Source organism: Passer domesticus, chromosome 2 (genome assembly GCF_036417665.1).
Source record: "Passer domesticus isolate bPasDom1 chromosome 2, bPasDom1.hap1, whole genome shotgun sequence".
Taxonomy (NCBI): Eukaryota; Metazoa; Chordata; class Aves; order Passeriformes; family Passeridae; genus Passer; species Passer domesticus.
The window spans coordinates 60,734,952-60,762,388 of record NC_087475.1 but is presented as its reverse complement, the minus strand read 5'-3'; the positions used below and the strand labels follow the sequence as shown (position 1 = coordinate 60,762,388).

Genomic DNA, 27,437 nt, shown 5'->3' with positions numbered 1-27,437 from the left:
GCATTGAAAGTCGATTTGTATAATGATCGTTTTATTCCCTTCCTTGAATAGTCTCATTTATTCCATTTTTATTCTGTGCAGTTAATCATGTAGAACTCTACTTGGAGTATTCACCCCTTAAGTTAATTCATATTTTTCTATTTCATTGAATGCATCCTTTTTTTCTCTTGTTATTTGCTGAAGGTGTACTTTAAAATTCAGGTTAATGTGAGTTCGCCTGATGAAATTTAATTTTTTAGGTTGGATGGTTATCTAAAGAATAATTAATTCAGGAGTTTTAGTGATTCCAATTTGCTTATGTTTACTGCTCAGAATCTACTTTAAGCTATACTGACAGTTTGGGGTTTTCTTTCTTTATAAAAAGTGACATTGTACTTTATAACATAACAAAAATCCAGCCTTTTCCCGATGTTAAAACTGAACTGGGCAAAGCTGCAGTTCTTGAATCGAGACAAAAGCATGACCTTTAGCAAGGGTGGCGGGTTCTTCTCCCCACCACCTTCCTGTTCTCTATCTTCTACTTTGCACCACGCAGTCTTTCTGACCACATGAGGGCATCAGTGGGCTAATAACAGTGATTTCCCTCCACTTTTAAATAGTGTCTGTGCAAACCCCATAAATTATGAGAAATACATGCAGTGGAGAGTTCTTGCAAGTTTGGAATAACCATATGATGGCATTCTGCCTGCACAGGATCCTGAAAATCTTGAAATACTGCAGATTGCAGAGTTATCTAGCCAATAGGTGGTTTCCAAGATATAGTTTGATAGCACTTGCAGTTCTGAGATCTGTGAGCCCCAAATCCACAGTTTAGTTCTGTGACCTCTTCCCGAGCCATATAATTTATTCAGCTGAGGGCTAGCAGCTGTGTACCGGCCCTTGAATGAAGGCATCTGGGTATGGGGAAGCATGAGACTGGAAAGCTGTGGACTCACAGAGCTAAATAAATGCGTATCTCTAAAAGTATTTATGGGATAAAGTAGCTCAGATAAAGATCATTGGCTCTCTGTCAGATACCTTTTATATAAATTTCCTCAGCTTGAGTGAGGCCCTTGTTAGAAGCACAGTGCAAACACGTCCAAAATACATTCTTTTTCCTAAGGAGACCTTCCAGTCTAATTGGAGCAGACAGACAGACCAGGAGGGAAATAACCTTAACTTTCTATTTGAGCAGTCTGATGCAGCACAAAGTTCCCTTTCTTTCTCTGACCTTCCTGTGGAAGTCCAAAGTTCTCATGGGAGAAAATATTATTACCTCAACACACTGTCTTGAAGATCTCAAAAAGTCTGCAGCAGTGCACATTATTAACAAAAAGGCTGGAGCTCCTAACACCAGTGAAATCCTGCTATCCCAGCAAGACAAATGCATACTAATAACTATGCCTTTATGTAAGTGGTTCCCTGATTAGTGAAAGGGCAAACATAGGGAAAATTTAAATAATCTAATGCCAATTATGAGAGGCTTTCCTTTAGAAAAGAAAACAGTGTAGTACGTATTAAATAACTTCTGCCTCTGTTTCTTAAGGACAGCATTGACAAGGTCCTAGGTATACAGAAAATCAGGCTTTTCTCCTTCCACATGTAATTTTTTTCAATTTTCATTTTACCCTGTGGTCTTCAGTCTGGACCATTCCAAACTAACATCATGTGTTCACTTATCCCATGTTTCTAGCTTGTCTAGGAGGTGTGTTGTAGTCATGATAAATAACCAAGCTAGATGTTATCTGTCTCTTCTGATAATATTTCATAGTGGATTAGAATACTAAAAAGATTACAACCTCATATCTTATAGTTGAATAGAACTGACTAGGGAATTTTAAATAATGACAGAGGAAAATGGACCTTACATATGTGTTTACATAACAGAGGATCCATTAGATGAAATACATATATTATATTATCTTACTACTTTATTTAGTTTTCCAGCTTTTAAGCCACATATTGTATATTTGTGGGCAAAATACTCTAATGCATCTGCTGTGCAGAGTTTCTGAGTTGGTTCTTTAAGTGACAGCATTTAGTTCAAAAAAGCTCCCACAGCAGAATTTTGTACAGTGGTTTGGGTTTTTTAGTTGGTGTATATCAACTTCATTTGCAAGCCAGATACAGCTTTTTATAAGTTTCACTCCAAATCTTCACCTCTACCCCATCCAGTTTCCATTTTCTAAAATGCCATCAAAGTTTGATGATGTTTTCAACATTTCTGGTATTTAAGACAAAAGCTTAATGCCTGCCTGAATTTTAAGTGCTGCTTTTAGAATTAAATATTCACCTGAGTCAGATGATGCATAAAGCTTTATTAGTTCAGTTTGAACTCTTGAAAAGTTTTACAGACAAGATAAAAAATCAAAATTAAGTCAAATGAAAAATAGAAAACATATTGAAAGTTTTGTACTGCAGTGTGTTAATTTTTTTTTTCATTTCAGGATGTATTTCACACATTTTTATTGACTTATCTAAGATTAGACTTATCTTTTCTGTGGAAAAATTACTTGTGGACTCAATTTTGTGCTGTTGTGAACAGAAATCATGCTATTAATTTCTAGTACATAGAAAAAAGCTGTACATGATACAGTAAAGTAGAAACCATTAGAGGGGTTTTTGCCTGTTTATGCCTTTCTCTCACTAGTTTGTGTAAATAGATTATAAAAAGTTTTCTTTCTCTCTTTAGTAGAATTAGTTTTATGGTAGAGTTAAAACCACAATGCAGCAGGCAGGTTAGCCTGTGATCTGCCTGATGTGGAACTTCTTTGCTCTTTGAGAATGTAATGCATATATTATTGCTGCTGATAAAGATTGTGTTAGAGGAAGGCATGATCTGTAAAATGCAGCCTAGGATAATGTTGGGGGTTTAAGGTTGGAGAAGCTCAGAAATAAAAGAAAAACAATTATTTTGTTTCAGGGAAGCATCAGTCTTTTGCACATCTGCAGAAGTACATTCTGCATTCCATGGAATACATTTCCTAATCCTTTGTGCCACTGTGGGATGGATTACATAATGCATTTTTCACATGGAGTACAGTTGTGTTTTGTCAAAGTCAATCTTTTTTCATAATAATGTATGAGAGTGAAAGCAGATTTTGTACTGATTTTGATAATGAAATTACCATCTCCCAAATCACCCATAAGGCAAAAATGTACAACCTTTTCCCTTCTTTTCCTGCAATATTCTACTGATACACGCTCAATCTTTGTCTGTAGCACTAATGAGGACAGCGAGTTAAGATACTTTATAGTATTTCTAGTGGGTTTATATTAATATAACTAATATTTTTCAGCAATAATTTAGTGCCTTTCATGGAAAGTAACCCATTTTCTTCATTGACTATAAACTGTCCTGTTTAATGTTTTTTGTTAATGAAAAGGCAAAATATCAGATTAACTCTTTCCTTCTGCATCTGAGATATGTTATGATAAGAGCAGATATCTTCTAATTGGATCTTAGAAGAGTTCTTTCCTTTATGATAAAAAAGTAAATGAAGAATGGGATCTTGCCAGCTTACATCTGCCTACTTTCCAGGACTGTCTAATCATGCAACAAATTAAGCTAATGCATACTTTCTTAATTTACATTGAACTGAGCACCTGAATCGTATGAATTGTATTCTTCCTCAAATCTCAGTGCACTCATTCTTTTTCCTATTTTCTTCTGATCAACAGTAAGAAACAACAAATAATGCAATATTTTACTAATAGTAGCATAAGTGCTTGTGAAAACAATATTTGGGCACCATAAAATTTTCTTTTAAAATATTTTCCTCCATAAACATCAGCTGTAAATACTGCAGCTGTGTCCCTGTTTGCTTGTACAATTTGTATGCATTTATTCTGTTGTGACACGTGAAATCATGCTGGTTGCATCTTTAGTAAATGTTCTCTATGTGGAATGATCCACTGAATGCTTAAAAGGGCTTAGTAGAGAGGTTGATTCCTTGTCGCTACATGCAACAAGGAGGAATTCCATTTATTTCTATTATGAAGATGTAAAAGCCTGTAAGGAATGCCCAACTCTGCTTAAACATTCCCAAAAGGATAAGAAATACTTGGTTTGGGGAGGTTGGAAGAATGGAAATATAGACTATTTTTAAAGTAAAAATTTCATCTCTTTATACCTGCAGGATGTTAGCCTGGAATCAAAGTGGAATTTTTGCTGTTTTTTCCACCTTTTTGTACCTGGAGTATTAAAATAAGCATTGTGTTTTATGTGAGGGGATTAGATATGAGTTCAGCCTGTCAGGGCCAGAGATAATTAAAACTAAGAGGTGAAAGGTCTGTTCCCCTGTGCGTGAGGCAGCTCACCCCCATCAGAAACCAGAGTTTCTTTGCCATTCCTGAGGCAGAAACTTGCTTTTGTTGCTGTGAGCCCCACAAAGGAACTTTCTGGCAAGCAGTCCTGAATGGGAGGCACTGACACCTCCTGTGCCCTTCAGGAATTTTAATGAAGTTAACCCTGTCAGGATACAAAAGTGAGCTGCTGTATTAAAAGACCATCCACACTCTAGCCAATTTGCAGTATTGCAGTGTCAGTTACAGGGCAGGATGGCAGAAATATCTACAACAAAAAAAATTATCTGCATCCCAGTTGCTCCCCAGTCAGCATTAAGGAAAAAGTCCTTCACATTTTAGTGGAAACTGTCACTTGTTGTTTACTTTTCTATTCAAAGCTAGAAATATTTTCAAGCTTGTCTGACTTCTGCTTACAAATTCTAAAAGATATTTCCTAACATGTACCCATGAGTTCTCTAACTGCCAGCATTTAAGTCTGAGTACATGTTCTGTCCCTTGTTTTAGAGAGCCAGCTTTTTACACAATTGTAATGGAGGTTTGGACAGTTAAAGCTGTTGGCTCAATCTCTTACATAAACCTGCCAGAAATAAAGAAAATTTCAAGTGGGACAAGACAGGAGGAGATGAAATTCCCTCTCTTTCCCTGTTTCCACAATAAATACAACTTGAGGAATTTTAGTCTTAAGTTAGTTGTAACAGATGAAGAATGAGGGGCTGATGTAGGACTTAACATACTTGGGGGAATGTTGTTTTAATCTGAAACATTAATGACTGAATAATAGATCTTCTGATATGTTCATATCAGTTGACTTTGCTAAATGTCTTTTACTCATTACGCTGGATATTATTATAAACATGTTAATAGTAGAGCTATTAATATACATTCAATGCAGATGTACTTTGAATAGTACTTGCTAAGATACAGAAGTGCACTGTTGTGCTGTTTGTGACTCTCTTTCAATGGTGGATCTTCTTTTTAAAGATTTTTTTTGTCTTCTCACTTTTCCTGCAATGTACAATTAAGACTACTGGATGCTAAAATGTCATTAAGGTGACCTGCACAAAATCAGTTGAAGCGAAATTTGATAACACTTTTGGTCAGTTTTACTCAGAGAGCCAAAGAGATTTTTTTGCAATGCATTAGAAGCAAATTAATTCTGAAATCAAAAGGGAAGTACTGTATTGTGAAAATAACTCATATGTTAGAATGAAATATGGGTGTGTATGGGGCATCAATAATTTTAACAATACAGTACCACGTCCATATTCATAATTCCCATGCTTTTATTGTGGGTTATTTTCTAATGGGTTCATGTAAGCTCTTTTCTTCCCATAGCTGTGACAGTGTCTTGTAGTAGTGGCAATGCACTGTGTGTCTGGGTCAGCTGTGTGATCCTCAATACAGCCTCTGTCTCTTTCTGAGGGATTGTGAAAGTGTCAAAAGTATGCCAGTGCTTCCTTATTCTCCAGGGGTTAATGTTATTAAATTAGATGATTTCACATCAGAATTCAATAGAATTCAATCCCACATTCACTTAACTGGCATGAATGTGGTTCTAGATCCACTTCCAAAATAGTCAAGATTTGTTTAGTGTACAATATGCCATAGTTTGTGTGACCAGCTGAAGTCTAGACAAAACTACCATCCTTTGACTCATCTTCGCAGTAGCCACTGTTACAGATTGGTCTGTGTTTAATGGCTGTTTGGCATAAATATGGCACAGATGTGAAACACCTGGTTTCACTGTGGTGTTGAGTGCAGTAAATCATGTAATGGACTTCTTTCAGCCTCTTTATCTTCTTCATGAAGGATGATAAGATCATTTCGTTTCCAAATTGAATATGTTTGTATCAGTTTTCCATATGCAGTTTGCTCTTAGAATCCCAGTGTTATCAGGAAAAAGGGAGGGAGAAAAAAAGTGGAGCCATGTAAAAGTATTTTGTCATACCTTCATATTTTTCAGAAGGAACTGATCTAGACCAAGTTGTTCAGATGCCATGTATCTCTCACTGAAAGTAAAATCAGTGTTTAGTTCTATTCCTGCCTGGCTACCCTTACTGTCAAGAGTTAATGGATGTGTAAGAGGCAGGACCAGAAAATTAAGTCAAAGCATTAACAATTCATGGTATTTGTTGTTGTTTCTTAATTTCCCTTTTTCTTAAGCCTTTTATGCCATTGCCTCTTAAGAAAAGCACATTCCTTTGGCACCCTTCTGACGTGAACTGTTCATCTTCTCTCACACAAAATTTTTGTTTGTTTCATTGAATTTGACAGCCCTACAGAGCCTGCATCACAAAGTTGTTATGAATATACCCATTACCTATTGCTATAAGTGCCTGAGAATAGAAAGAAAATGAGAGCACAAAAGTACTTGAAACTAGAGACTAAGATTATTGACGATTACTGGCAATTAGCACTCTACAGAGAATAAAATAAGAATTGTGTATTCCAGGAGATTATAGTAGTTGTGCTACTTGTGTGATGAAGACTTTAAAAAAAAAAACTTCCCAAACAGGGAGTGGAAAAGAGCTTTCACACTCTGATTGTGAATCACCAATATATATAAACAAGTTTAGATAATTTGCAAATGAAGTATGTGGGCCTTGAATGTTTTGCAAATAGTGGGATTTTTTTTGGAAATCAAAAGGAACTTTCAGAGGGAAAAAAATCAGTTTTTCCAGCTATTCTTCTCTGACCTGTGCCTCATAGCTGGAGCTCAAGGCTGCAAGGCTGAATTTGTGTGTTGTTTCACAAAGCCATAATATGCACACCAGGCAGTATGGAATCTGCACAATGGTGCAGTAATGAATGGTGCCTTTCAGTACACGTATAGCTAGGAAGAGCACATATTTCTCTCAAGAAGGGATGATTAATCAAAACCTTTTGAAAGGAAAAAAGTTCCTAGAAGTCTTGCAATTAGATTCAAATGGAAAATATTCAGGAGGGGACAGGTCAACTTTTAAGCAAGGAAATAATTTACATATTTGAAAAATACCCATCATATCAGGAATAGAAAACTCATTGTAGAATTTACAGTGAGACAAGCTTGGCAAAGCTAGTGTGCATTTTAGGTTTGCTTGACTCCTTTCTCTTCCTTTAGTACTTGTTTTTCTTGACTTCCTTCTCACTCTAGACAAACTAGATATTTCCAGCTGAGTGTTCTTCAGTTTCTCAGGTTCCTAATCCATCCAGTTTTGGATTATGCCCCTTAAATCTACCTTTCCAATAGTTTCTAATGTCAAGAATTCCTCCAGTCCTCAGAGGGGTGACTTACCTATGGCTCTTCCATTTCTTTTTATTTGTCATGCTGAAGAATGTGTCATTATCCAAAAGTTTTTCTTTTGAATTTTTTTCCTCCCTCTGATTTCATGTCAAGACTCATTTATTTACAGTTTATTTATTTGTAAAATATATCTTCAATTCTCATATAGGTATTTGGTAGTCTAACTTCTAGTTTATAGAGGTGCTTTCAGAGTAGAGACAATTTGTTTGCTGTAAAATTACCCTGAAACTTGTAAAATTACCTTCCATAGATATGGGAATGGGACAGGGAAAAGTCTGACAAGTCGCTAAGGGAATTATCTAAGAGCTCAAAGAAAAACCAGGGAATATGTCCAGAAGATTGTCTTCAGAGGATTCTACTGTGTGCTAATATAATGCAGTTCCTAATTATACCGTAAATTTGAAAAATAATTTTCCCAGCAAACCAGTGCTAATAAAAAATTGGTTGTTAAAGTATTCAGAGTTAGCAAAATTCTACTACCTTGTGTCTGCATGGGTGATACTTAAGAGAAAAGTAGATTAAACTGCTGCAGTTCACTGGCATGGCATTTACACATCTGCTGGTGGTGTTCCTTTCCAGTATCATTGAATTTTAAATTATTTAACAATTCAGCTATTAACTATAAATAAAAAGAAAAATAGCAAAGAACTCCCGTTCTGAAGCTATGATAGATTGCAGCCCTTGTTTCTTTTCTTCTTTCTCAACCAATTTTTTTCAAAGTTTTAGCAGAAATTAAATGTTGTATGTTTGGTGTCCTTTCAAGAAGAGAAAGCAAAAAAATAATTATAAGATAGAAGATTTTCTATTAACCACATGCCGTTTCAAAGTTACAAATACCTGCTTTAATCAGATTTAATCAGATCAATGTAAAATAAGTTTATTATAAAATAAGTTTATACTAGAAACTTGTCTAGTGCATGTGCACTAGAAACACTATTTGTAAACAAATTATACTTGAGAAAGACATATGAGCACAAAAGGTCTTTTGTCTACAGACATTTTCTCTGAAGATTTAAACAATGCTTGTATTTCAAAATGATTAGTGGAATTTTTCAGTGGAAAAACTTGACAAAAATAGAATATGACATTTGCATCACTGGTTATAGTTATGTTTGTTTCATAGGGCTTTCTTTTGAAGAAAGACTATTTTTCTATAAAAATACGTAAGCATGAACATATAAAATTTTTGCCTAATTTCATGTTTCTCATTATAGAATAATATTTTATTTTGTTTCATGAGGCTGAAACTATCATTTTGGGTTTATAATTTTGTTTTAAACTTAATTCAGCAATTTTTGTTAACCAGTGGTTTTGATCGTTTTTAAATCTACCAGTTATGCAAAAAAAAGAACAGTTTATTTTAGAGAAAATCTCTTAAACCAAAAAATGTATATAACCCTAAGGGTAGCATGCTGTTGTGGCTACATGTTTCTCCCTATACAAATGTTAAATGGATGTAATTTAGCAGATTAGATCTTGATTTTACACTAATGACATGGTTCACAGAGGATGTATTGTACCTCTTTGAATTGATATAAATTCTGTAAAGGGAAAGAAAATGATATTTTGAATAGCTGCCAGGACAGTGTTGTTAGAGCACATGTTTTCAGTTCAAAAACATGTGTGGAATTCATGTCAGCATGAAGTTGATTCTCAAAGACAGTGAATTCACTGCTCTACAGTGAAAACCCTGATAATGCCAGTGAACTTCTGAGAAGACAATAAATTGTAGTTATTGGAACATCTAAATTCATTGGAGAATTTAATGTATTATGGTAGATAAGAAGAAAGTTAATTTTAAGTGGTTAGAGACATTAATTTTCTACCTCAGACACTGGGTTTCATTAAAAAATATGAAGTGGCACTAAATTATAGAAGATTAGTAAGGGGCAGTTCACACATGATTCACTGATTTAGTGCATGACTCAGAGTTCATAACGGGAAGGAGAATTTTTGCCTTCAGTCACCCACTTAGGTCCAGCCCCAGCCTAAAGTGAGTCAGCCCTGACCATCTGGCAGCTGTTGGGCGTTCAGCTGTGCCGTGAGTCAGCGGTGAAAGCACCGCCAGCAGACCCGGCTGGAAATCCCAGCATGGGAGACCTTCTGTGGTCCAGGCAGCAGTGCTGAGAATTCCATGAGCCTGTCATTTGAACTGGCCATTTGCTGGCCAGTCTCATCTCTTTAGTCACTCTTCATGAAAGGAACATCAATCCACCCATCAACAGGGAACATGGAGCTGCAATTAGGTGCACATGAAATGTGTGAATGGATGTGCAGTGCTGTGGATATACAATACTCTGAGAAGTGTTTGAACTGCGGTGATTCTGTCTACAGGGGGATTTTGAGTTATGTTGGGCAGTTATCAGGAAATAATTTCTGCTGTGGATATGAACAGAATGCAGAGGGGTTCCAATTGGCAGTAGCCTTAGTTCAGGTGTGAGTGTAATGTGGCACTCAAGGAGCCTTGTTTTACTCTGCTCTGTTCTGAGGTGGAATGTTGCATTTATTGAACTAATGCTGGTCCTACAGCTGCTCAGCACACCTAGTATGTTATTATTAGGTTGTTAAGGTGTTTTCTTTACTATCAGAGATATTTACATCTCTCTCTTTTTTACAGATAACCATTGAGAGGGAAAGTGGTTTGGATGTCAGCTCCCCCAAACATGGAAAAGTGGATCCAGATAACATGCCACATGTTGGAGGAAATATGTGGGCTGGTGGAACAGGTATTTCATTGTTTTTGTTTCTGGGTTTTTTTAAATTCATCATTGACAGATATCTAAGGGAGATGCTGTGCCAATCAAAAATGGTTTTATACAAAGCTGTCCTCTGCTTAGATCTATTTTACCCAATACAGGGTTGCTTTATTGACAGTAAAATAAGAGAAAATAAGTATTTGCAATGTCTAACTTAAACTGTATGTAGCAGATCTCTTCTTGAATTGTATTTTTTTTTTTGGTTTCCTTTTACTGGCCGTACAGAGAACAAGAAGCTTGCAGCCACAGAAACTAGGCTGAGTCATTTGCCATTCTCTTAGATGTCCCTGTAGCTGCAAAAATTTAGATAGCGTAGGCAAGAGGTCCACAGAACAGGCAAAGTACTTCCTAATTCTAATAGGTCATGATAGTGGTCACAAGATAATGTGATTTGGAAGCTATGTAAACCAACAAATTCTAGGGAGAAGATAGAGTCTGGGACAAGGAGCTCTGAAGAGATGTACCAAATTTATATGTTCTGTGGTCCCCTTTGTACAGTGTGGAAACCATTATGAATCATATCTCAAAGAACTATAAACACAAGTATTCCATGGGAGCTACTGTTTACCATGGTAGCTGTTAGGTTTGGAAAACCTTTGGAAATAAGTATTTTAACTGGGGATTGTTAACAATATTTTTGGAACATGTGTAGATGACAATGGAAGCTTTAAAGAAAATTTGTTCTTATTTTTTTATCAAGTGTATATTCCTAATTTTTTTTTATCTCAACCATCTTAGGTGGGAGAGACACTGCTGGGTTAGGTGGCAAAGGTGGGCCGTATCGACTGGACGCTGGCCACAGGGTCTACCAAGTGTCTCAGGCTGAAAAGGATGCTGTTCCTGAGGAAGTTAAGAGAGCTGCTCGAGAGATGGCTGAAAAGGCCTTTAAACAGAGGTAATGTGAAGGTCTTTCTTTGCTTTTCTATTTCTCAGAAGAATTTGAAAAGGATGGCTGAAAATAATTTTCTTTCTTAACTGCATTTATCAGCTACCTTACTCTGTTCATTATCACTTAACAGAGATTACCAGCACATGTTTTTTAGCTGTTCTGGACAAGATGTATGGAATGTTTTATTGAATTAAGCCACAATGTTAAAATGACTGTGTGATTTGGTAAAGTAAAACATAGCTAGATGGAGAAGGAGATGGAGGTAAATATTTATCTTTTTTAAAAGAAGTAGAATATATGAAAATTTCTTTGAATTATGATTTATCCAGATTGTATGTTGCTAGGAATTAATCCCTTAATAAGTGTCTTCCAAAATGGACCAGTGCAAACAAATTGCTTCTGTTTGAAAGATCTGTAGGCAGATGGTTAGAGCATGGTGCTAATAATATTGTGGGTTTGATCCCTGTATGGGCCATTCACTTCAGAACTGGACTTGATGATACTCGTGGATCGCTTCCACCTCAGAATATTCTGTGATGCTGTAATTTGAACTATTAAGCTTCAGCAGCTAATTAACACAAACAGCAGGTCTTCTCAGCACGAGTGTAATGTGTGATTACTGATCAACTCTTTTCCAGAATGTGCACAGAGATTCAGATTTCTTCCACCAACTGAACTCTCAAGTCAATCTCTGGTATTTTGTATTAAAAAAGCATACCACCTCTTCAAAATTGCTTCTGAGCTGCTTCATAATAGAAACAATGGATATGTATGGTCTTGGATACTGTGCATCTGTATGGTCTTGGATACTGTGCATCTGTCTGTGCATATGTCCACTTGGCATGCTTTGATGAGTTTCTACTGCCTGTGTGGTGATTTACTGAAATAGAGAAAAGGGGAAATTCCTGGCTACTGCTACATGCTGTGGGAACAGTACAGCTATGCCCTGTAAAATCTGGGTATCTGTACCTGAGGTAACAATTCCTGCCCTGCAAAACCCAAATGGGCTGGCATGTACCAGCTGCAAATGTAGCCTATTATGAAACCACATTTGACTTGGATCATTATTCTGTATCACTTGTATAGTTGTGGGAACTAACAGATAAAAATAGGAAGGTTGGAGTCCTCAGGCTGACAGAAAAAAAAAGAAAAAGGAAACTGCAGATTCACTGCTTTGTTTATACAGGATTATCTGGAAAGGAGAAATTTCATAAAAAAAGTTATTGATGCTTTTCTGGCTAGATCGTATTTCTAGTGGTAAAAAATTTCAATTGCCCTATTTGACAAAATGAAATTAACAACTACTCTGGAATAGATGCAGTATTTTTCATTATATTTTTTCTGAACTACCTATCACTTTGGATTTATGTAGAGTGCAACAAAGTAAAACAGCAAGTGGGATTCTTTTTGTTTCTTTTACAGATCTGAAGATACTGAAATCTGTTGGCAGGATTCATTAAATTAAATGTGCAGCACTGAAGTTATTTTTTCCTACTTCTAATGAATAAGAGTTGGCTATAGTGATGATGTGTATGCAAAACTTTAAATAGAAAAAGACATCATGATAGAGACAACAAAGATTTGATGTTTTATTTTAATATTATCTTTAAAGGGTTGGTCTAAACAGCACTTCTCAGGTATACTTTATGATCCAGGCAATTAACTTGTAGTAGTGTTATAAAAACTTGCCATTAGAAATAAAATTAGTCTATATATACTTTACTATCCATTTTTAGTTCAGTGGAAAACACTGCATTTTTTAAACCATGTGAGTGAGATTGTGCTGTTATGAAGTGCTTGTCTGAAATGGGCTGGGCACAGATGGGCACAGACAGGCCAATATGTTTTAGCCCAGGACTGAACCCAGCCACATGCTGGGGGTAGGGTGGGCAGGTACACAACTGCTGCCTCTCTGAGTGATTTTGGGTCACAGCAAATACTGAATGGTGAGCACTCCCAGCATACCTGCCTGTCCCCTAGCTCGTTCTTCACTGTTGGACCTCTGTAATTACATTCCAATGGTGAATTTCACCTGCTGTGCTGAGCTATGCTGTTCAAGAGGTGGTACAGAACTTGAAATGGACACATCTTTGCTTATAAAGAAAGCATGTATCTGTTTTAGGTGCAGGTGTGCTCTCTGTTACAGGCCTTGGGACAGGATAGTGCATGACTCATTTTCTGGGGGGGAGCACGTTTTTCTTAATGTTCATTTAAAACTTCTTTGTTTCAAGGTTTCTTCATTTAATGAAACACAAAGATAAGTATTTGAAACAGTTTCTATTTTTACGTCTTCAAGGACAGATTTTATACTATTTTACTTAACCTTTGTGTTGAAGCAGGAATCAGGATATGTTTAAAATACTCCCACAGTGAGGTAATGAACTCGTGATCCTTTTATGTACAGATAGCAAAACCTGAGCCAACAAAACCTTTCAAATTTGATCACATTTTTCAGAATGATTTACTTGTCAAACTTTAAAGCATATTAGGAGAGAGTCATATATTAGTAACTGTAATAAGTTTTAATGTGATACAGTCCCTGTAGACATTGGTGAACATCTGCCTTATCAAAAATTCACAAGAGCAGCTGCCACTTCTCTGATTCGTCTCTTCTGTGTGCTTGTTGCAGTCTAAATTTCCCTGTTATCAAGTAAATAAACTTTTAGTTTACGTTAGTAAATGGAAGATATGCATGTTTCCTAAACTGTTCTTAGCTTCTTGTTCTTTCCTGTAGATTGAAAGAGATTCAGATGAGTGAATATGATGCGTCAACTTATGAAAGGTTCTCTGGAGCAGTCCGACGTCAAGTTCAGTCGCTCCGCATCATCTTGGACAATCTGCAGGTAATCTTAGATTCTCTGATAAAGGAACACAGGGAGGTCATTATATTAGGCCCCAAATACTATCCTGCTAACATCTGGTAGACATGCCTTTGAAAGCTAAAAGCAAGGTCAGGTTATAATCAGTTAGGAATAGCAGTTTCATATTACTGTTTTAAAAGGCAGCCTATATGTGAATCCCAGTGCTCATCTTTACATGTTGCGTTATTCCCATTCCACACCTTACAGAGATTACTTACTCAGGAACACAGTTTTGTGACAGAAAATACTACTACACATTACGAAAAGAATTTGTGAAGGTGTGTAGAGCCCAGTCTTTGTCTTTACCTCCAGTCCAAGAGTATTTTTTAGCTGTGAAATGCAAATGCTATAGATGTTAAAAGAGGCACCCACTCCAGGTAGGAGCTTTACTACATATGCAGCTGAAAACATGGATTTTTCTAAGGTTTTTTTAACTCTTGGTAATAGAAATAGGTATAGCCCAAATCTCCTAAGTGGAAACTCACTAAAACCACCAGTTTGCCATTCTTCTGGCAACTGGCATGGTGTTTGTTCTGGGTTTTTTAGTACTACTGTTCATATGCATATACATTTTAAATGCATTGTTTCAGAGAGGCATCTGCTAATCTTCAGTGAAAATTAAAAGAAGAGTGATTTACTCCTTATAAGATATAAATATTGATTATAAATATTTCTCTTGAGGGCTACTAACCACTAGTGTATATGTAACTTAGTTTATTAGTTGTTGTGCTGTGTCTTAAGCAATAAAACTGAAATACAGAAAGAAATCACTCTGTATGATAAACAGCTTCCTCCTGTACAAACAAATCCAATCCCCTCATATTGCAAGTAAGAAGGGTTATATTTCTTTGCCTTATTTTTACCTTTAAACCTTTGTAGCTACAACAGCATTACTATAATCACATGTATACACAAAGAACCATTAGCCAGTTTTATCATGAATGTACCAACTCAGAGAACTCCTCCTGTAATGGACATTTAAGTTGGGCATAATTATGTGATTCAAGCACTTAATATGTGTTTCCGTTCAGGACACAAACTTTTGGCTTATAAAAACAGGTCTCTGTTGAAAAAAAAATTGGATGTAAATCTCAGTTTTATGTACAACATTTATATCTAGGTGGGTTTTTAGCACACATGAAATTGAAAGAGCACTCTGGGTATGAAATCAATAAGTGAATCTTCAGTTTGAAGTTTTTTTTATGTCTGTCTTATCTGTCCCTTGGAGCCGAAATTAACATTCAGGGGTCATGTTAATCATAATTTAAAAAATAACGTATTTTAATATAGGGAGGCATAACATATTTTAATATAAAGAGACATATCCTCTTGCTTGCTTAAAAAAGGTCATTTTGATATCAAGGAAAAGTCTTATAAGCTGCAATATTTTATGAGACTTTGCTAACTTCCTGTCAAAACCTGTAACAGCTAACCACATTATTCATTATGATGAATAAAACAAATTACTGAATTTGAAAAAGCTAGGCAAAGAATAAGAGCAATAATGAAAGAAAATTTTTAACTTTGTAAATTTTTATATAGATTTCAGTAAGGATTTTATTAGAAGATGAATTAGGAAAATGAAGATATATGATAATGGGAGTTAATTAGTTGCAAAATGCCTTTTGTTAATAAGGATGCTGAGTACAAACACATTTCATGTGATGTTTTTGAGAGGGCAAAAAAGTTGTTTGAATTCTTCAGCATGGTAATTCATCCAGCCCTCATGAAGAGCTGTGCATCTCTCTCCCATTATTTTCTGTATAGCCTTGTGTACACCCTGAATTCTCAACTAGAACAGTTTTCTTTCTGTTATGAGTCAGTCATTCCTCATATCTCAAATGAGAAACCAATGGCAAAGTTCATTGCAGTAAAATTTGCAACTCAGATGTCTATGTCTTTTAACTTTGTGAAAATCCCAAATTACCTTCTCAGTATAGAACACGTTTGGCTTTTTAAAAATGTTTAAGTTTGCTTTATTTCAAACTGTGTTCACATAATCAAAATATGTTGCCCATGTTCATTTAACCTGGATTTTTCTCTTCAGTATATACCTTTTTATTCTTTTGGGGGTTTTTTGTGGGTTTCTTTAAAAGAAATTAATTTGATTAAATTTTACCTTCCTAGAATCAAGAGGCTGGGTCCAGTTGTCTGTGGCTCTCCAAAAGTTAGTAGCAGTAGAAAGACATTTTTGGAATAGGTGGATCCTTGAAAGTGTTACATAAACATAGTCTGAGAATGTAATTTGATTGTTCATTATGCTTTTTATAACTTGCTGATCTCTGTCAGCTCTTTGAACAACGTTATCAAAACATAATGAGTTTTTGTTTATCTTCTGTAGAAGTAGCAAAGCCAGAAGTCCAGGATATCCTGTCACTGATGGGCTCTTTCTTCTCTCCCCTGAACTTGTCTGTCTGAACTCCAAATTCAAAAGGTTATGATCAGTCAGTCACTCAGAAAGACCTTATTTAATGTGAGGTGACTTGCTTTCCAGAAAGTACTTCTCTCATTATTGATTATTGCAGAGAGAACTAGGGGCAACTGTCCCTGTAGCTTCTGAGTATCATTTAGGCCCCTACATTTAAACTGGGCAAACCCAAGCTTGAGTTACTGAGCCTGCTGGGCACTGTCTAGTTTAGACCATGTGGGAATGGTCTGATCATAGCAGCAAGAGTGAAATAGTAGCAGTCCTGAAATAAGCATGGCTTGGAGAGCTGGAAATATGAAAAACCCTCTGCCATGTCAGTAGTGTTTTCATGATTTCAGCAGCTAAGGGAACATTTGTGTAATGTTTTCCCAGAAACAAATGCAGACACAACTGGCAGTGTTTAATACATCCTCTGCCACTATGAGCTACATATTTAGATGTGATAGCTTCACATACACAATTTTTTCTCTGACATTTACAGAAATAAAGGTGTGTACATATATTATCAAAACAAGGTGTATCTATATATATTAGTTATAATTTTCTCTTAAAATTGTAAATGCTTTTAAACTAAAGGTTTTTTTGGTGGGACATGTAGAGGTCACTGGGAATTCGCAGGTGAATGTTATGCAACTCTGAAGGCAGCAAAGGGGTCAATGATCCTATGGAAGACAGGATTTAACTTTCATCCCAGGCATATTTAATGATAGTAGAAATTCCTAGTTGGTGGTACAAACTCATGGATGTCCCACTGCCAAAGTGGCTTAAAGTTCAGTTGACTGCATCACCATGGAAATGTATCAGAGCACACAATTGGCTGAATTCACAACCTCAGAAATCTTTTCAACTTTCCCTTCTGTGATTTACTAAAAGGCTGAGGTTTCTGTGTTTTTTGGGAAACATTGTTTTTCTTTCCCATCAGGAAGCATCTGTAAAGCTTTTGATTTTGTTAATCAAAACATTTTTTGTGGATTTGTAGTCTTTCTGCCCACTTATTTTCATGGGCAAGTAGTCCATTAATCTTGAATAATTATAGGCAGTAGTCTGAAGTCCAGAACTCCTTCTCTACACTGAAACAAAACCTCATACATTTAGTCCAAAGCAAAATCAAAGATTCTCTGAACCTTAAGAAGTCGTTACCTGACTATACAGAACTATAAAGATCCATCATTTCAAATCCCAGGCTTGCAGTTTACTGAGGATCTGTAATGTAAGACTTCCTGCTCATCAGAGAGGAATTGATTTTCATTCCTGAAAGTCAGTGTTTAAGGCAGTTTGTGTCCTGTTGGATATTTGATTTTCCTCCAGTTGCTGACCAGAAATTTTCTGAGAGGGCAAAAGCATTATATGTGTACAAATTCAAAATTGTCTTTCCTTATTTGGCTTATTACTAGGATGAGCAATTTTAACATGAAGATTTAAACAAATTAAATAAACCATAAACCCTATATATACAGACTTTGCTGTCTTTTGGGGATCTTATGTATTATGAACCTATTTTACCTTATATAGGATGAAGCTATCCTTTGCAAACATGCTTAAATATGTTGCCTAAGATATTATAACACTTGAGTCTTCAATCTTAACTGCATGCTCTGTGTACAGGAGTTAGATTAATGTTTGAGTTCATGGATTGTAATGTATTTTCATCAAGGCAGGCTGTAGATAACAAATGTCCTTTCAACTAAAAAAAGTGCTTATTGGACTGTCGAGTACCATGATTTTAAAAGTAGGTTTTTTGAATGTGTAATTAGTTTATACTGTTAATACTGTTTTAAAAGCAACCATTTACCGTTGTCTAAAGTGGATTAAATGGATACTGTTTAGTTTTTTAAGTCACCCAGTTACTTTTTCTTGTTCTGTGTGGATTGAAAACACCTAACAAATGGTCAGTTTTTGTGTCCCTTCAGTTGTATGTGTATCTGAACAGGCTTGCCATGCACATTTTCAGCATATTTGCAAGAGGAAGTGTTAACATTTCTGCAGTTCCCAGTTATACTCCCATAAATGAAACTACTGAAAAAAGACCAAGTTACAGAGGGAACATGTTGTTTGTCAGTGTTGATTTTTCTTTCAGAGAAGAAGACCAGGACAGCTGTGAGCATGTGTTTGGATTTCTGTGACTTACGCCAAAACTATCACATCATTACAAAGAAATTCATGTGTATGTCATGTGCAGTAGGTCTTACATTGTCTGACACACATCACATCTTTTGTGTTGTAGGCCAAGGGTAAAGAAAGACAATGGCTGAGACACCAAGCTGTTGGAGAGTTAGATGATGCCAAAATCATTGATGGGCTGACAGGAGAAAAAGCCATATATAAACGACGTGGAGAAATTGAGCCACAAGTAAGTATCCAACAAGAACCAGGGAAAGATGGAGAAGAGCTTAACCAGTTTGCTGATTTCATAGTGGCTGTACAGTGCCTGTCTTTGGAGTTTGAGTAGGTTATATGGATGAGAAGCTCAGAAAAATATCTCTGGCTTGGGATGTCCCTGGCACAGAGGCAACCACTAGATGGAAAATTTGCTGTACCTCTTCTTATAGTCGTGCATAAATATTTCCTGTTGGTCACCCTCAGAAAGAAGACACCAATCCAGGCAGTGCGAAGTTTGGATCCAGTGCAACAGTTTTTTATTTCATATTTTAATGATCAGAAGGCAATTAGCAGAAAAAAAATTATTTTGTTTGCTTTTATAGAAAAAAATATTTTCTCACTAACTTAATTTTTGTTAACAAATATGCTGATCCCCTTTGAATTTAAAAGAAAAAGTGCTTTACCAATTTATTTTCCTTATTCCATAGTATGAACATAATTTCAACTTCCACAGATACTTGGATTTACAAAAATAAAAATTATGATAGGAAAAAAAGTGTGAGGAAAAGCCATTAAGATATTATAAAGTTGACTGTCCTATGGCCTGATTCAGATATTCCTTAGAAGCCTTTACAGTTAGATCTATGTGAGTCAGCAACAGAGAAACCACTTGAATCAGACCAACTAAACCTGGCCAAAACTAGTGGGGCTAGTCCATAATACTTAACAGTAACACTTAATGACAGGTTTCAATTTTTAAAGACACTAAGTTGATTTTTTAAAATGGCTGAGTACTGCATCTTTTTGCATGTCAGCTACCCACATGTGATAAATCCCTAATATCATTTTTATGCTATTTGGCCCTTAGGTTGCTTTGAATGATTTATGGAATTTGCCACTGCTTGTGTGAAAGATCAGTAAGAGAAAAGTGATTGAATCATCAATTCTCATTTTTTCAAAATGTGTTTATTCAATGTATCAGTTTTAAGGCTTTGTAAAAATAATTCAATTAGGAAAAAAAAAGGACACCTTTAAGTGTATGCATAAAAAACAAAACAAATGGAGGATTTAATAAACCTTCTCTGTTTTTTTGGTTTTTTTTGTGGGAGAGCAGGGATGCCACAGTCTATTAAAAGAATAATTAAAAGAATAAAGTACAGAAATCCTTTACAGGTAAAAGGAACATTTTAGCTATTTGTTTATATTGTGACTGGGTTTCTTTTGTCAGATCATCTTTAATAGCCTCTTATTTGAATCCAGACACATCTCATTGCATGCTAAATAAAACACCTCCCTTGAATGTACTGTGCCAAAAATTGTTAGAACAGATGGGATTTGTTTTCAGAAAAAAAAAACAATGGTTTCAGCATTAGAATGAAGATGGAACTAGTAGTTAATCAGAACAAGATTTCAAACATTTTTGGAATGTTATTAACCTCAGCAGACAAGCTTTTACAGTCATATACAGTTGCTGTTAGTACTGCATGCCAAGGAAAAGCATTTCCATTACGAAATGGCAGAAAACAGCAGAAAGAGCTCTTTCTGCCAAATTTGAGGGTTTCTTTACTGAAATAAAATTCTAAGAATCAAAACTGAAACAGAAAAAGTTTTTCCTGACAAGAATACGTGGAATGTTTTGAGGTATTTTGTTTCCAGTCATTGAAGGTGAGAGGAAACTGGTTGCTGAGTTATCTGTCAAATAACTGGTTTGAAATAGAAAAGTAGTTGGGTTTTTTGTTCATGAAAAAAAAAACCTACAACAGCAAAACCAAAAAATGTTTACTGGATAAAATTTTCTTGATTTGCAAAGTTTCCTTTTGGAATATTTTATTTTACTGATGTTTAGCTTTCCCATTGGGTTGAGTTCTGTTGTGTTTCCCTGTCAGCCCGGCAGCCCCCAGCAGAAGCCCAAGCGCCTGCGCCTGGTGGTGGATGTTTCGGGCAGCATGTACCGCTTCAACGGGGTGGATGGGCGCCTGGAGCGCTCCATGGAGGCTGTCTGCATGGTCATGGAAGCTTTTGAGAATTATGAGCACAAATTCAAGGTAATTGCAGCTGGGCTGGGAGCTCTGGGGTTATTGCACAGCCTGTGTGCAGCACTGGAAAAAGTGTTTCAGCAGTCAGTCTAGCCAAAGAATATTATTCATTCCCGCAAGGAAATAAAGACATTAATCTATTTCTAGCAACCTGAAAAATAATACTAGTGAGAGGGTAAGAAACATAACACATTTCAGCAGGGGAGTATTCTATCTAAGACTTTGATTTAGTGAGATTTGCTGGGCTTTTTTTCTGGTTTTATCTGTTTCTTTGAGAAGAAACACTTAAGCCTACAAAACACAAGTAAATATGATGATACAATCATGCAGAGATACCACGTCCTTCCATCCGCCCAGAGCGCATGCAGCAGTTCTTGGTCATGGGAAGAGAGCAGACTTCTTTGTCCCTTCTCTCTTCTAGTTAATTGAAAGCAAGAAATAATTTCTTGTACTGAAACATACTAGGCTACAAATGTTATTTAATGGTAGCCTGCAGATGAAATGTAAATAAATATAATGCTCTTTTTGTCTCAGTAAGCCTAAACAAGGTCTAGGCCATGTTTCTTTAGCCAAAAGAAGATAGGAATGGCAGTCTCCAGTTAATTCTGGACATATCCTGTGTATAATGGAAGAATAGAAATATCCACTAATTTTACTGAAGATCATACTAAACATAAGCATTAAAATACATCTGAACAAAATGTAAATTCTCCTAAACAAAGTTAATAGAAACTTAGTCCAGATAAATTCAGTCAGGTCTGCTTCACCTTGTTTCTCCAACATAATTCTACAGGTTTCTGTTCTTTCATAGAATCGCATGTACAAAATCAGGCATGTGCTTTTAGAATGTCTTCTGAAGTCCAATCATGCACACTTTTATTTTTCAAGAGAAAAATCTATAAAAGGAGAAAGGCATTGTGATTGTGTTTTTTCCTAAGAAAATGAGGCATGTGCTACCATCTTATTTGGCAGTAATGCTCTCTTGCCCTAAACTTTCTTAAACAGAGCATATTGCAGAATTTCAACCAAATTTGAAACTATGATTTTGATCCCAAAGTCACTACATTCCTGAAAACATAATGAAAATACCCTGGGTAGAGAGTGATGCTGTGTAATCTTGTTGAAGGAAAATGTTGTAACCATAAACTTCTGCCTTAGCCCAGAGAAACCATGTGGGAACTCAAATGTAATTTAAACAGTAATTAGAAATCAGGATTTTGTTGGTTCTGCTGTCTGTGTATCTCCTGCTCGCTGATAATAAAAAAAGTTAAGGAGAAATATTTTCAGTGACAGTTCAATTATGCAGCATGATTTGTGTAGCTTGGTAAATCAGGCATATCTGAGCAACACAGATATGAGTATGGCCAAATACAGGATCATCCACACAGAAAAGTAGTGGGCACAAGGACAAGTATCATATACTGTGGTGTAGTGAACATGGTTTTGTAAAGGGAAGTAAGGTATCTATGTGTGTGACAAGCAAGGTTGGTTTGTTGGTTGGTGGAGTCTCCTTAGCCAAAAGCAATTGACAAAGTCCCTTGGCAGAGGCATTTGGGGATAAGAGAATTCCTTTAGATATACAAAATACTGTTAAAAATACAAGAAACAGCCTAATTGGTCATTTTTTAGTGCGTCAATGGTGGAGCTGCGGTGGGATCTGTGCCAGAGTCCATGCTGTTTTGTAGTTTTGTCTATACGTGAGTGATCTGTTAAAGGGGATGAGGTGACAAAAGTTGCTAATTCTGTGAAGTTAGGTGAGGAAGTAACAAGGGGAATCCAGCTACAAGAAGTTAGATAAGGACCTAGCCATAAATGGTGACTGGGAAATAAAATGGTAGGTGATGTTTAGTGATTTTCAATGTAAAGAACTGCAGGTGGAAGAAAATAATTTTGATCTTAAATACACAGTGAGAAAGTCTCAGCTTTATGTTAGTCCTCGCTCCCAGCTATAGACTGGTACCAACAAAGATGTCTTGTAATTATGTTGTGTGGTTCTTTGAACACTCTGTTCCCACCTGCTGTCAAAAAAGCTAAGAGAATGTTCTAAACTATTAACAAAAGAAGAGGGAAGAAAGGAGAATGCATGAGAATGTTGCTATAAACATCCATAGTGCATTCACATTAGGAGTAATGTGTGCGATTTTGCTCCCCCATCTCACAAAAGTTCTTGTAGAAATGAAAAAGATAAGAGGGTAACAAAGATTGCTGAAGGTATGGAAGTGTCGCCATACAAGGTACAAGGAATGACTAAATAACTAAGCAAGTCACTTAGTAAAAACTGGTCAGTGTAGAAGAGATAAAAATCAAGAAGTCGATAAAGTCTTGACTAAAACAGAAATGGTGACCAGGGGACAATTGTTCATTCTGCTCTTATTTGAACAATAAATTGTGTTACATTCACACAGCTGAGGAAAATGACTTAGAAAGTGATAACACTGGAGAAGGATGTAGCACAATGGCAGATAACCATTTGTCCTTATTTCCAGTGCAGCTCTAAAGCTGAGAACCCAGAACCCTCAAATGCATACTAAAGGAATGACATGTAGAAGTAGAGATGCAGCCAGCACGCTGTGGAGGATTAGCTAAGATCATTACAAACTCTCTTCAGTTCTGTGGTTTTAAAATCTATGGGTCAGGCTTCAGAGACCAGGAGAGGCAGTGACTTTTTTAAAATACACTGACTCCATTCTGTACAACTCTTGACACTTTGCATGATGCTGCTGATTTTTCTCAGGACAAAGCTGAAGTTTTGGTATGTCTGCAAAAGTAGCATATATTTTTCATAGCTGAGAGAGGAACCATTAGAAAAAGAACAAACAACTCTGTAGTGCTCAATTAAAAATCTGCAGTTTATCACTTATTTCTTTCTTCCTTTTCCTTATTCTCTTCTTCCCTGGTTTTATAAAAATAGACTTTTTTGGCCTTCAGATATGCCTGCTGTTATCTGTTGTAGCCCCATCTGCACAGCTCACAACAACATATGCTGCAAATTTGAGGGGTATCTTGTAAAATGTGTTGAACTAAGGGAATCATCTAGCTTGTTAAGCAATGGGAATTTACATAGTAAAGTTCTTTCCAGCTATCTAACTGCAGTGGAGACTTTGCAAAGCAATTCCTGGCTTTTGCTCAGGATGACTTTTCTGATGGTGCTTGGTTTATTTCTTTGCTACATACAGTTTTGAATCAATCAGATGGGCTTTTCCTTGCTGTTTTATCCTACCTGGCTGAGCTTTCCCCATGGGTGGTACTCCTTGGTGGTATCAGAGATGATGTTGATTGTCTGATGATCTTAACAGCACTGAGTGAAGGCAGAAAATAGTTTCTTCTTGCCTTCTTATGCAGAAGAGCTGAGTATTGGGTATGTGACTGCACCAAGCAGGTAACGAAGTTACCATTTATAAAGTCAGACAAGTACAGCAAGTATTTTTCAGCTTTTTATGCTCATGTGGAACATCCTCCCTACTTCCATTTCCCATAAGTGCAGGTAGTGAATCATTCCTTGTCAAGGGGAAAACAGGAGGCCCATCTTCTGAGCATCCCATTTTAGGTGCCAGTTGTTTGACAATGCACAGGAGGGCAGTTTGTTCTCTTTTTTTATCTGAGGTAGTACCATGTCTGTCACAAACTGTGTGTTTTATCATCCCTGGTTACTGTGATTTGCACACATAATGGCAGATTGAGGAGGCATGTCCAGTAAATTATCCAACAGCAATTTTATGAAGCCTTAAAAATATTGTGACTCAATAAATAGCATATTATGTAACGGGTAGGAAAAGCCTGAATTGTTATTTATAGCTACATTAAAGGGATATTGAAGATTTTATATGCCTCTTCCAGCATTCTGTGTTTGTAAAATTTACTGTGGAGGCAGCTTTGCTAATTCAGGAAAAGAAGAAATGTTCCACATGTCTGGCAGAATAGTTTGTTTTAAATAATAAACAAAAGATTTAAAATAAATTCAGAAAAATAGAATGTTCAGTGTTGTCCAAAGAAGAGATGAATTTATAAAGATCTAGCCCTCCAGCAGAGTCTAATTCACACTGCCTTTTACATTCAGCACACATCTTCTTTCAGCTTTTTAAATGCCTTCAGAAATGAAACCTTTTGGCATGGCAGCTGCAGAAGACAAAGTCTTCCATTTTACCCATTTTAGGCAGCATGAACCATCCATTCAGTGCAAAATATGGCAGTGGAACAGAGATTGTTTTAACCTTTTCCTATGGAAAAAAAAAAAAAAAAAAAAAAACAACAAAATGATGATATTTTGAGATACATGTTTACATATTGTGTACCCTGAATAGAGCAGTCCTTGTCTCAGTGTACCTGAGGCTATTGGAAAACAAGCTCTAGTGTACCACAATAATATATTATTTCAATTAAGCTGCACTATAGCAAATGTATTTTGCTGCTGGATTTGTCCTGAGAGCCTTTGCTTGCAATTTTGTAAAAGAAAACCAAAGTCAGTTTCAAATAAGATTGTATCACAGCTTTTCTCTCACTTGTAACTCCATCCGCATAAATCCTCCTTAGGGAATTTATGGGGAAAAAGCATCAGATTGGATCCCTGCTTTTCAAAGGCCCTTCTTCTGTGCTCGTCTTTAGCTACTGCAAAGGAAGGAAAGTGGTTTTGACAAAGTCTGCATGTGCCTGCATGTGTTGGGGTTCCCAGTTGACCAGGACTGAGGAGCTGTCTCTACCTTTTCTTTACAATGAGTGCACCAAGGTAATATGAAATCACTAAGGGTTAATTTACTAGAACACAGATCAGGAGGAGGTAATAATTTCCTGCAGGAAGGATTTTAATTCTTTGCCATATCAGAGTGAGCTTCTTTGCTCCAGTTTTGCTCCTCTCCCAAACTCTGTTTTCCTAAATTGTGACAGATTCAATACATTCTCCTGGGCAGACATGTCTCTTCTGTCACCTCTAGAACTTTGCTGTGAGCCTCCCCCACCCAGGGAGAGTGTCCCTCCCAGCCTGCAATCTTATGTTGATTTAAATCAATCCAAGTCAGTGCAGCTGCATTCCCTTGCTATGAACTCATCCAGCCTCACAGTTTGGGGAGCTGAGCTTCCCAAAACCAAATTCACAGTCATTAGATTTTGGCTACTCCTTGTCCTTGACTTGGCTTCCATAGAGATCATAGAACCATGAAGACCAGCGCACGAGGGCTGTTGACCACAGTTCCTCTTTTCCCCAGCACAGCAGGATCTCACTCTGTTGTTCTGGAGGCCCTACTTGACCCAGAAAGCAGCAGTCAGGATGAATCAAATAGCCACTTCTTCCCTGCTGCCTCACTAAACGTTTTTAAATCGCAAATAGCATAGTAAGCTGTCAGCAAAGAAACAAGCAAACTGATAACATCTGCTAAAGATAAGCACACGTATCGTATCGGGTGCATGCATGGGCACACACAAAGAATAATAAGCAGCTCTCGGAGCAGGGAGCAGACAGGACATGATGTTCCCAGGTGGATGCCTTTCCGTGCCTGCCATAGTTTGCTCAGATCATTTCAGCCTCGCCTTGCCTGTAACGTGGTTGTCTGTTCCCGCCTTGTGCAAGAATGTGGAGGGGGCCCTGCAGTAGGGTCAACATCTAGTGTTTCATCAGGAGATCCAGCAATTCCCCTTGCACAGACTGTCACACTGAGTTTAAACTCAGACTGTTTGAGATGAAAGCTTGATCTGTTACTGGCGTATGTCAAGAACCACAATGATATTCCCAAGCAAGTTTGTCCAATTCCCATGAACTCAGTATGGCAGAGCTGACACAAGGATAGCCAGTGGGAGACATCCAGGAAGCCAGGAAGGAGCCTTCTACAAAGGGATCAGCCAAATTTTTACACAGAAGGCAGCATTTTGCTTTACATAGTTAGGTTGTTGATTTAAAAGTGATACCGAATGCAAAACTGCTCAGCAGAGGATGTGCAGGGTTTCATAATTAAGAGTTTGCCCTGAAGATGTGTGGGCATTTCTGACATTGCATAAGAACCACGAGCACTGTATATTTTCTGCTCCATTAAACCTCTGCTTTATTTAGTTCCTCTGATTTGAATAGTCTCTAATTTTTAAAACAATACTCACACACATATTCCCTGTGTGTGGTTCAGATTTTATCAAACAGGATATATTGCTGTTTTATTTAGGAAGTATGCTGAATGTAACCTCAGCATTATTCTCAAAATTTGCATATTTTCATTTGCCATGTTTTCATATCCATCAAGAGAGAATCTGAAGCATTATTGGTGATAAGAAATAGGTTTTGAAGAGCAAGCATGTGGCAGACAGAAAGCTTTACATGAGGCTTGGTAGCTAATACTAGCCACGTAAGAGCTGAGGAGAGAAAAAATGGGAAAAGCCAACAGAGCAGAAAGAAATGGGATTGTGTGGGGACTAGATTATATAAAGATTTCCTAGGGAAAGGAAGTCTGGTTTCCGTGGGGCTGTCATAAAATGGTCTGACCTTGTGTGAAATAATCTAGAGTATGTGGCATATTTGCTCTCTAACAGAGTGAGGTGTCACCTTTAAAAGAGTTGTTCCAGCTGCTCTAGCTTCCCTTTGATACATTTTTAAGCAAATT

At 36.7% G+C, this 27,437-nt stretch overlaps 1 protein-coding gene across 3 annotated transcripts in view; it reads left to right on the top strand.

Annotated features, from left to right (window-relative positions):
* Nucleotides 1–27,437, top strand: part of VWA8 (von Willebrand factor A domain containing 8) — a 183,371-nt gene that overhangs the window by 148,859 nt on the left and 7,075 nt on the right. For all 3 annotated transcript variants that reach the window (XM_064408684.1, XM_064408685.1, XM_064408686.1), the window contains 5 exons: nucleotides 10,188–10,296; nucleotides 11,065–11,221; nucleotides 13,950–14,058; nucleotides 18,729–18,854; nucleotides 20,710–20,868. In XM_064408684.1, the coding sequence (XP_064264754.1) occupies nucleotides 10,188–10,296; nucleotides 11,065–11,221; nucleotides 13,950–14,058; nucleotides 18,729–18,854; nucleotides 20,710–20,868 (660 nt within the window). The remainder of the gene's footprint in view (nucleotides 1–10,187; nucleotides 10,297–11,064; nucleotides 11,222–13,949; nucleotides 14,059–18,728; nucleotides 18,855–20,709; nucleotides 20,869–27,437) is intronic.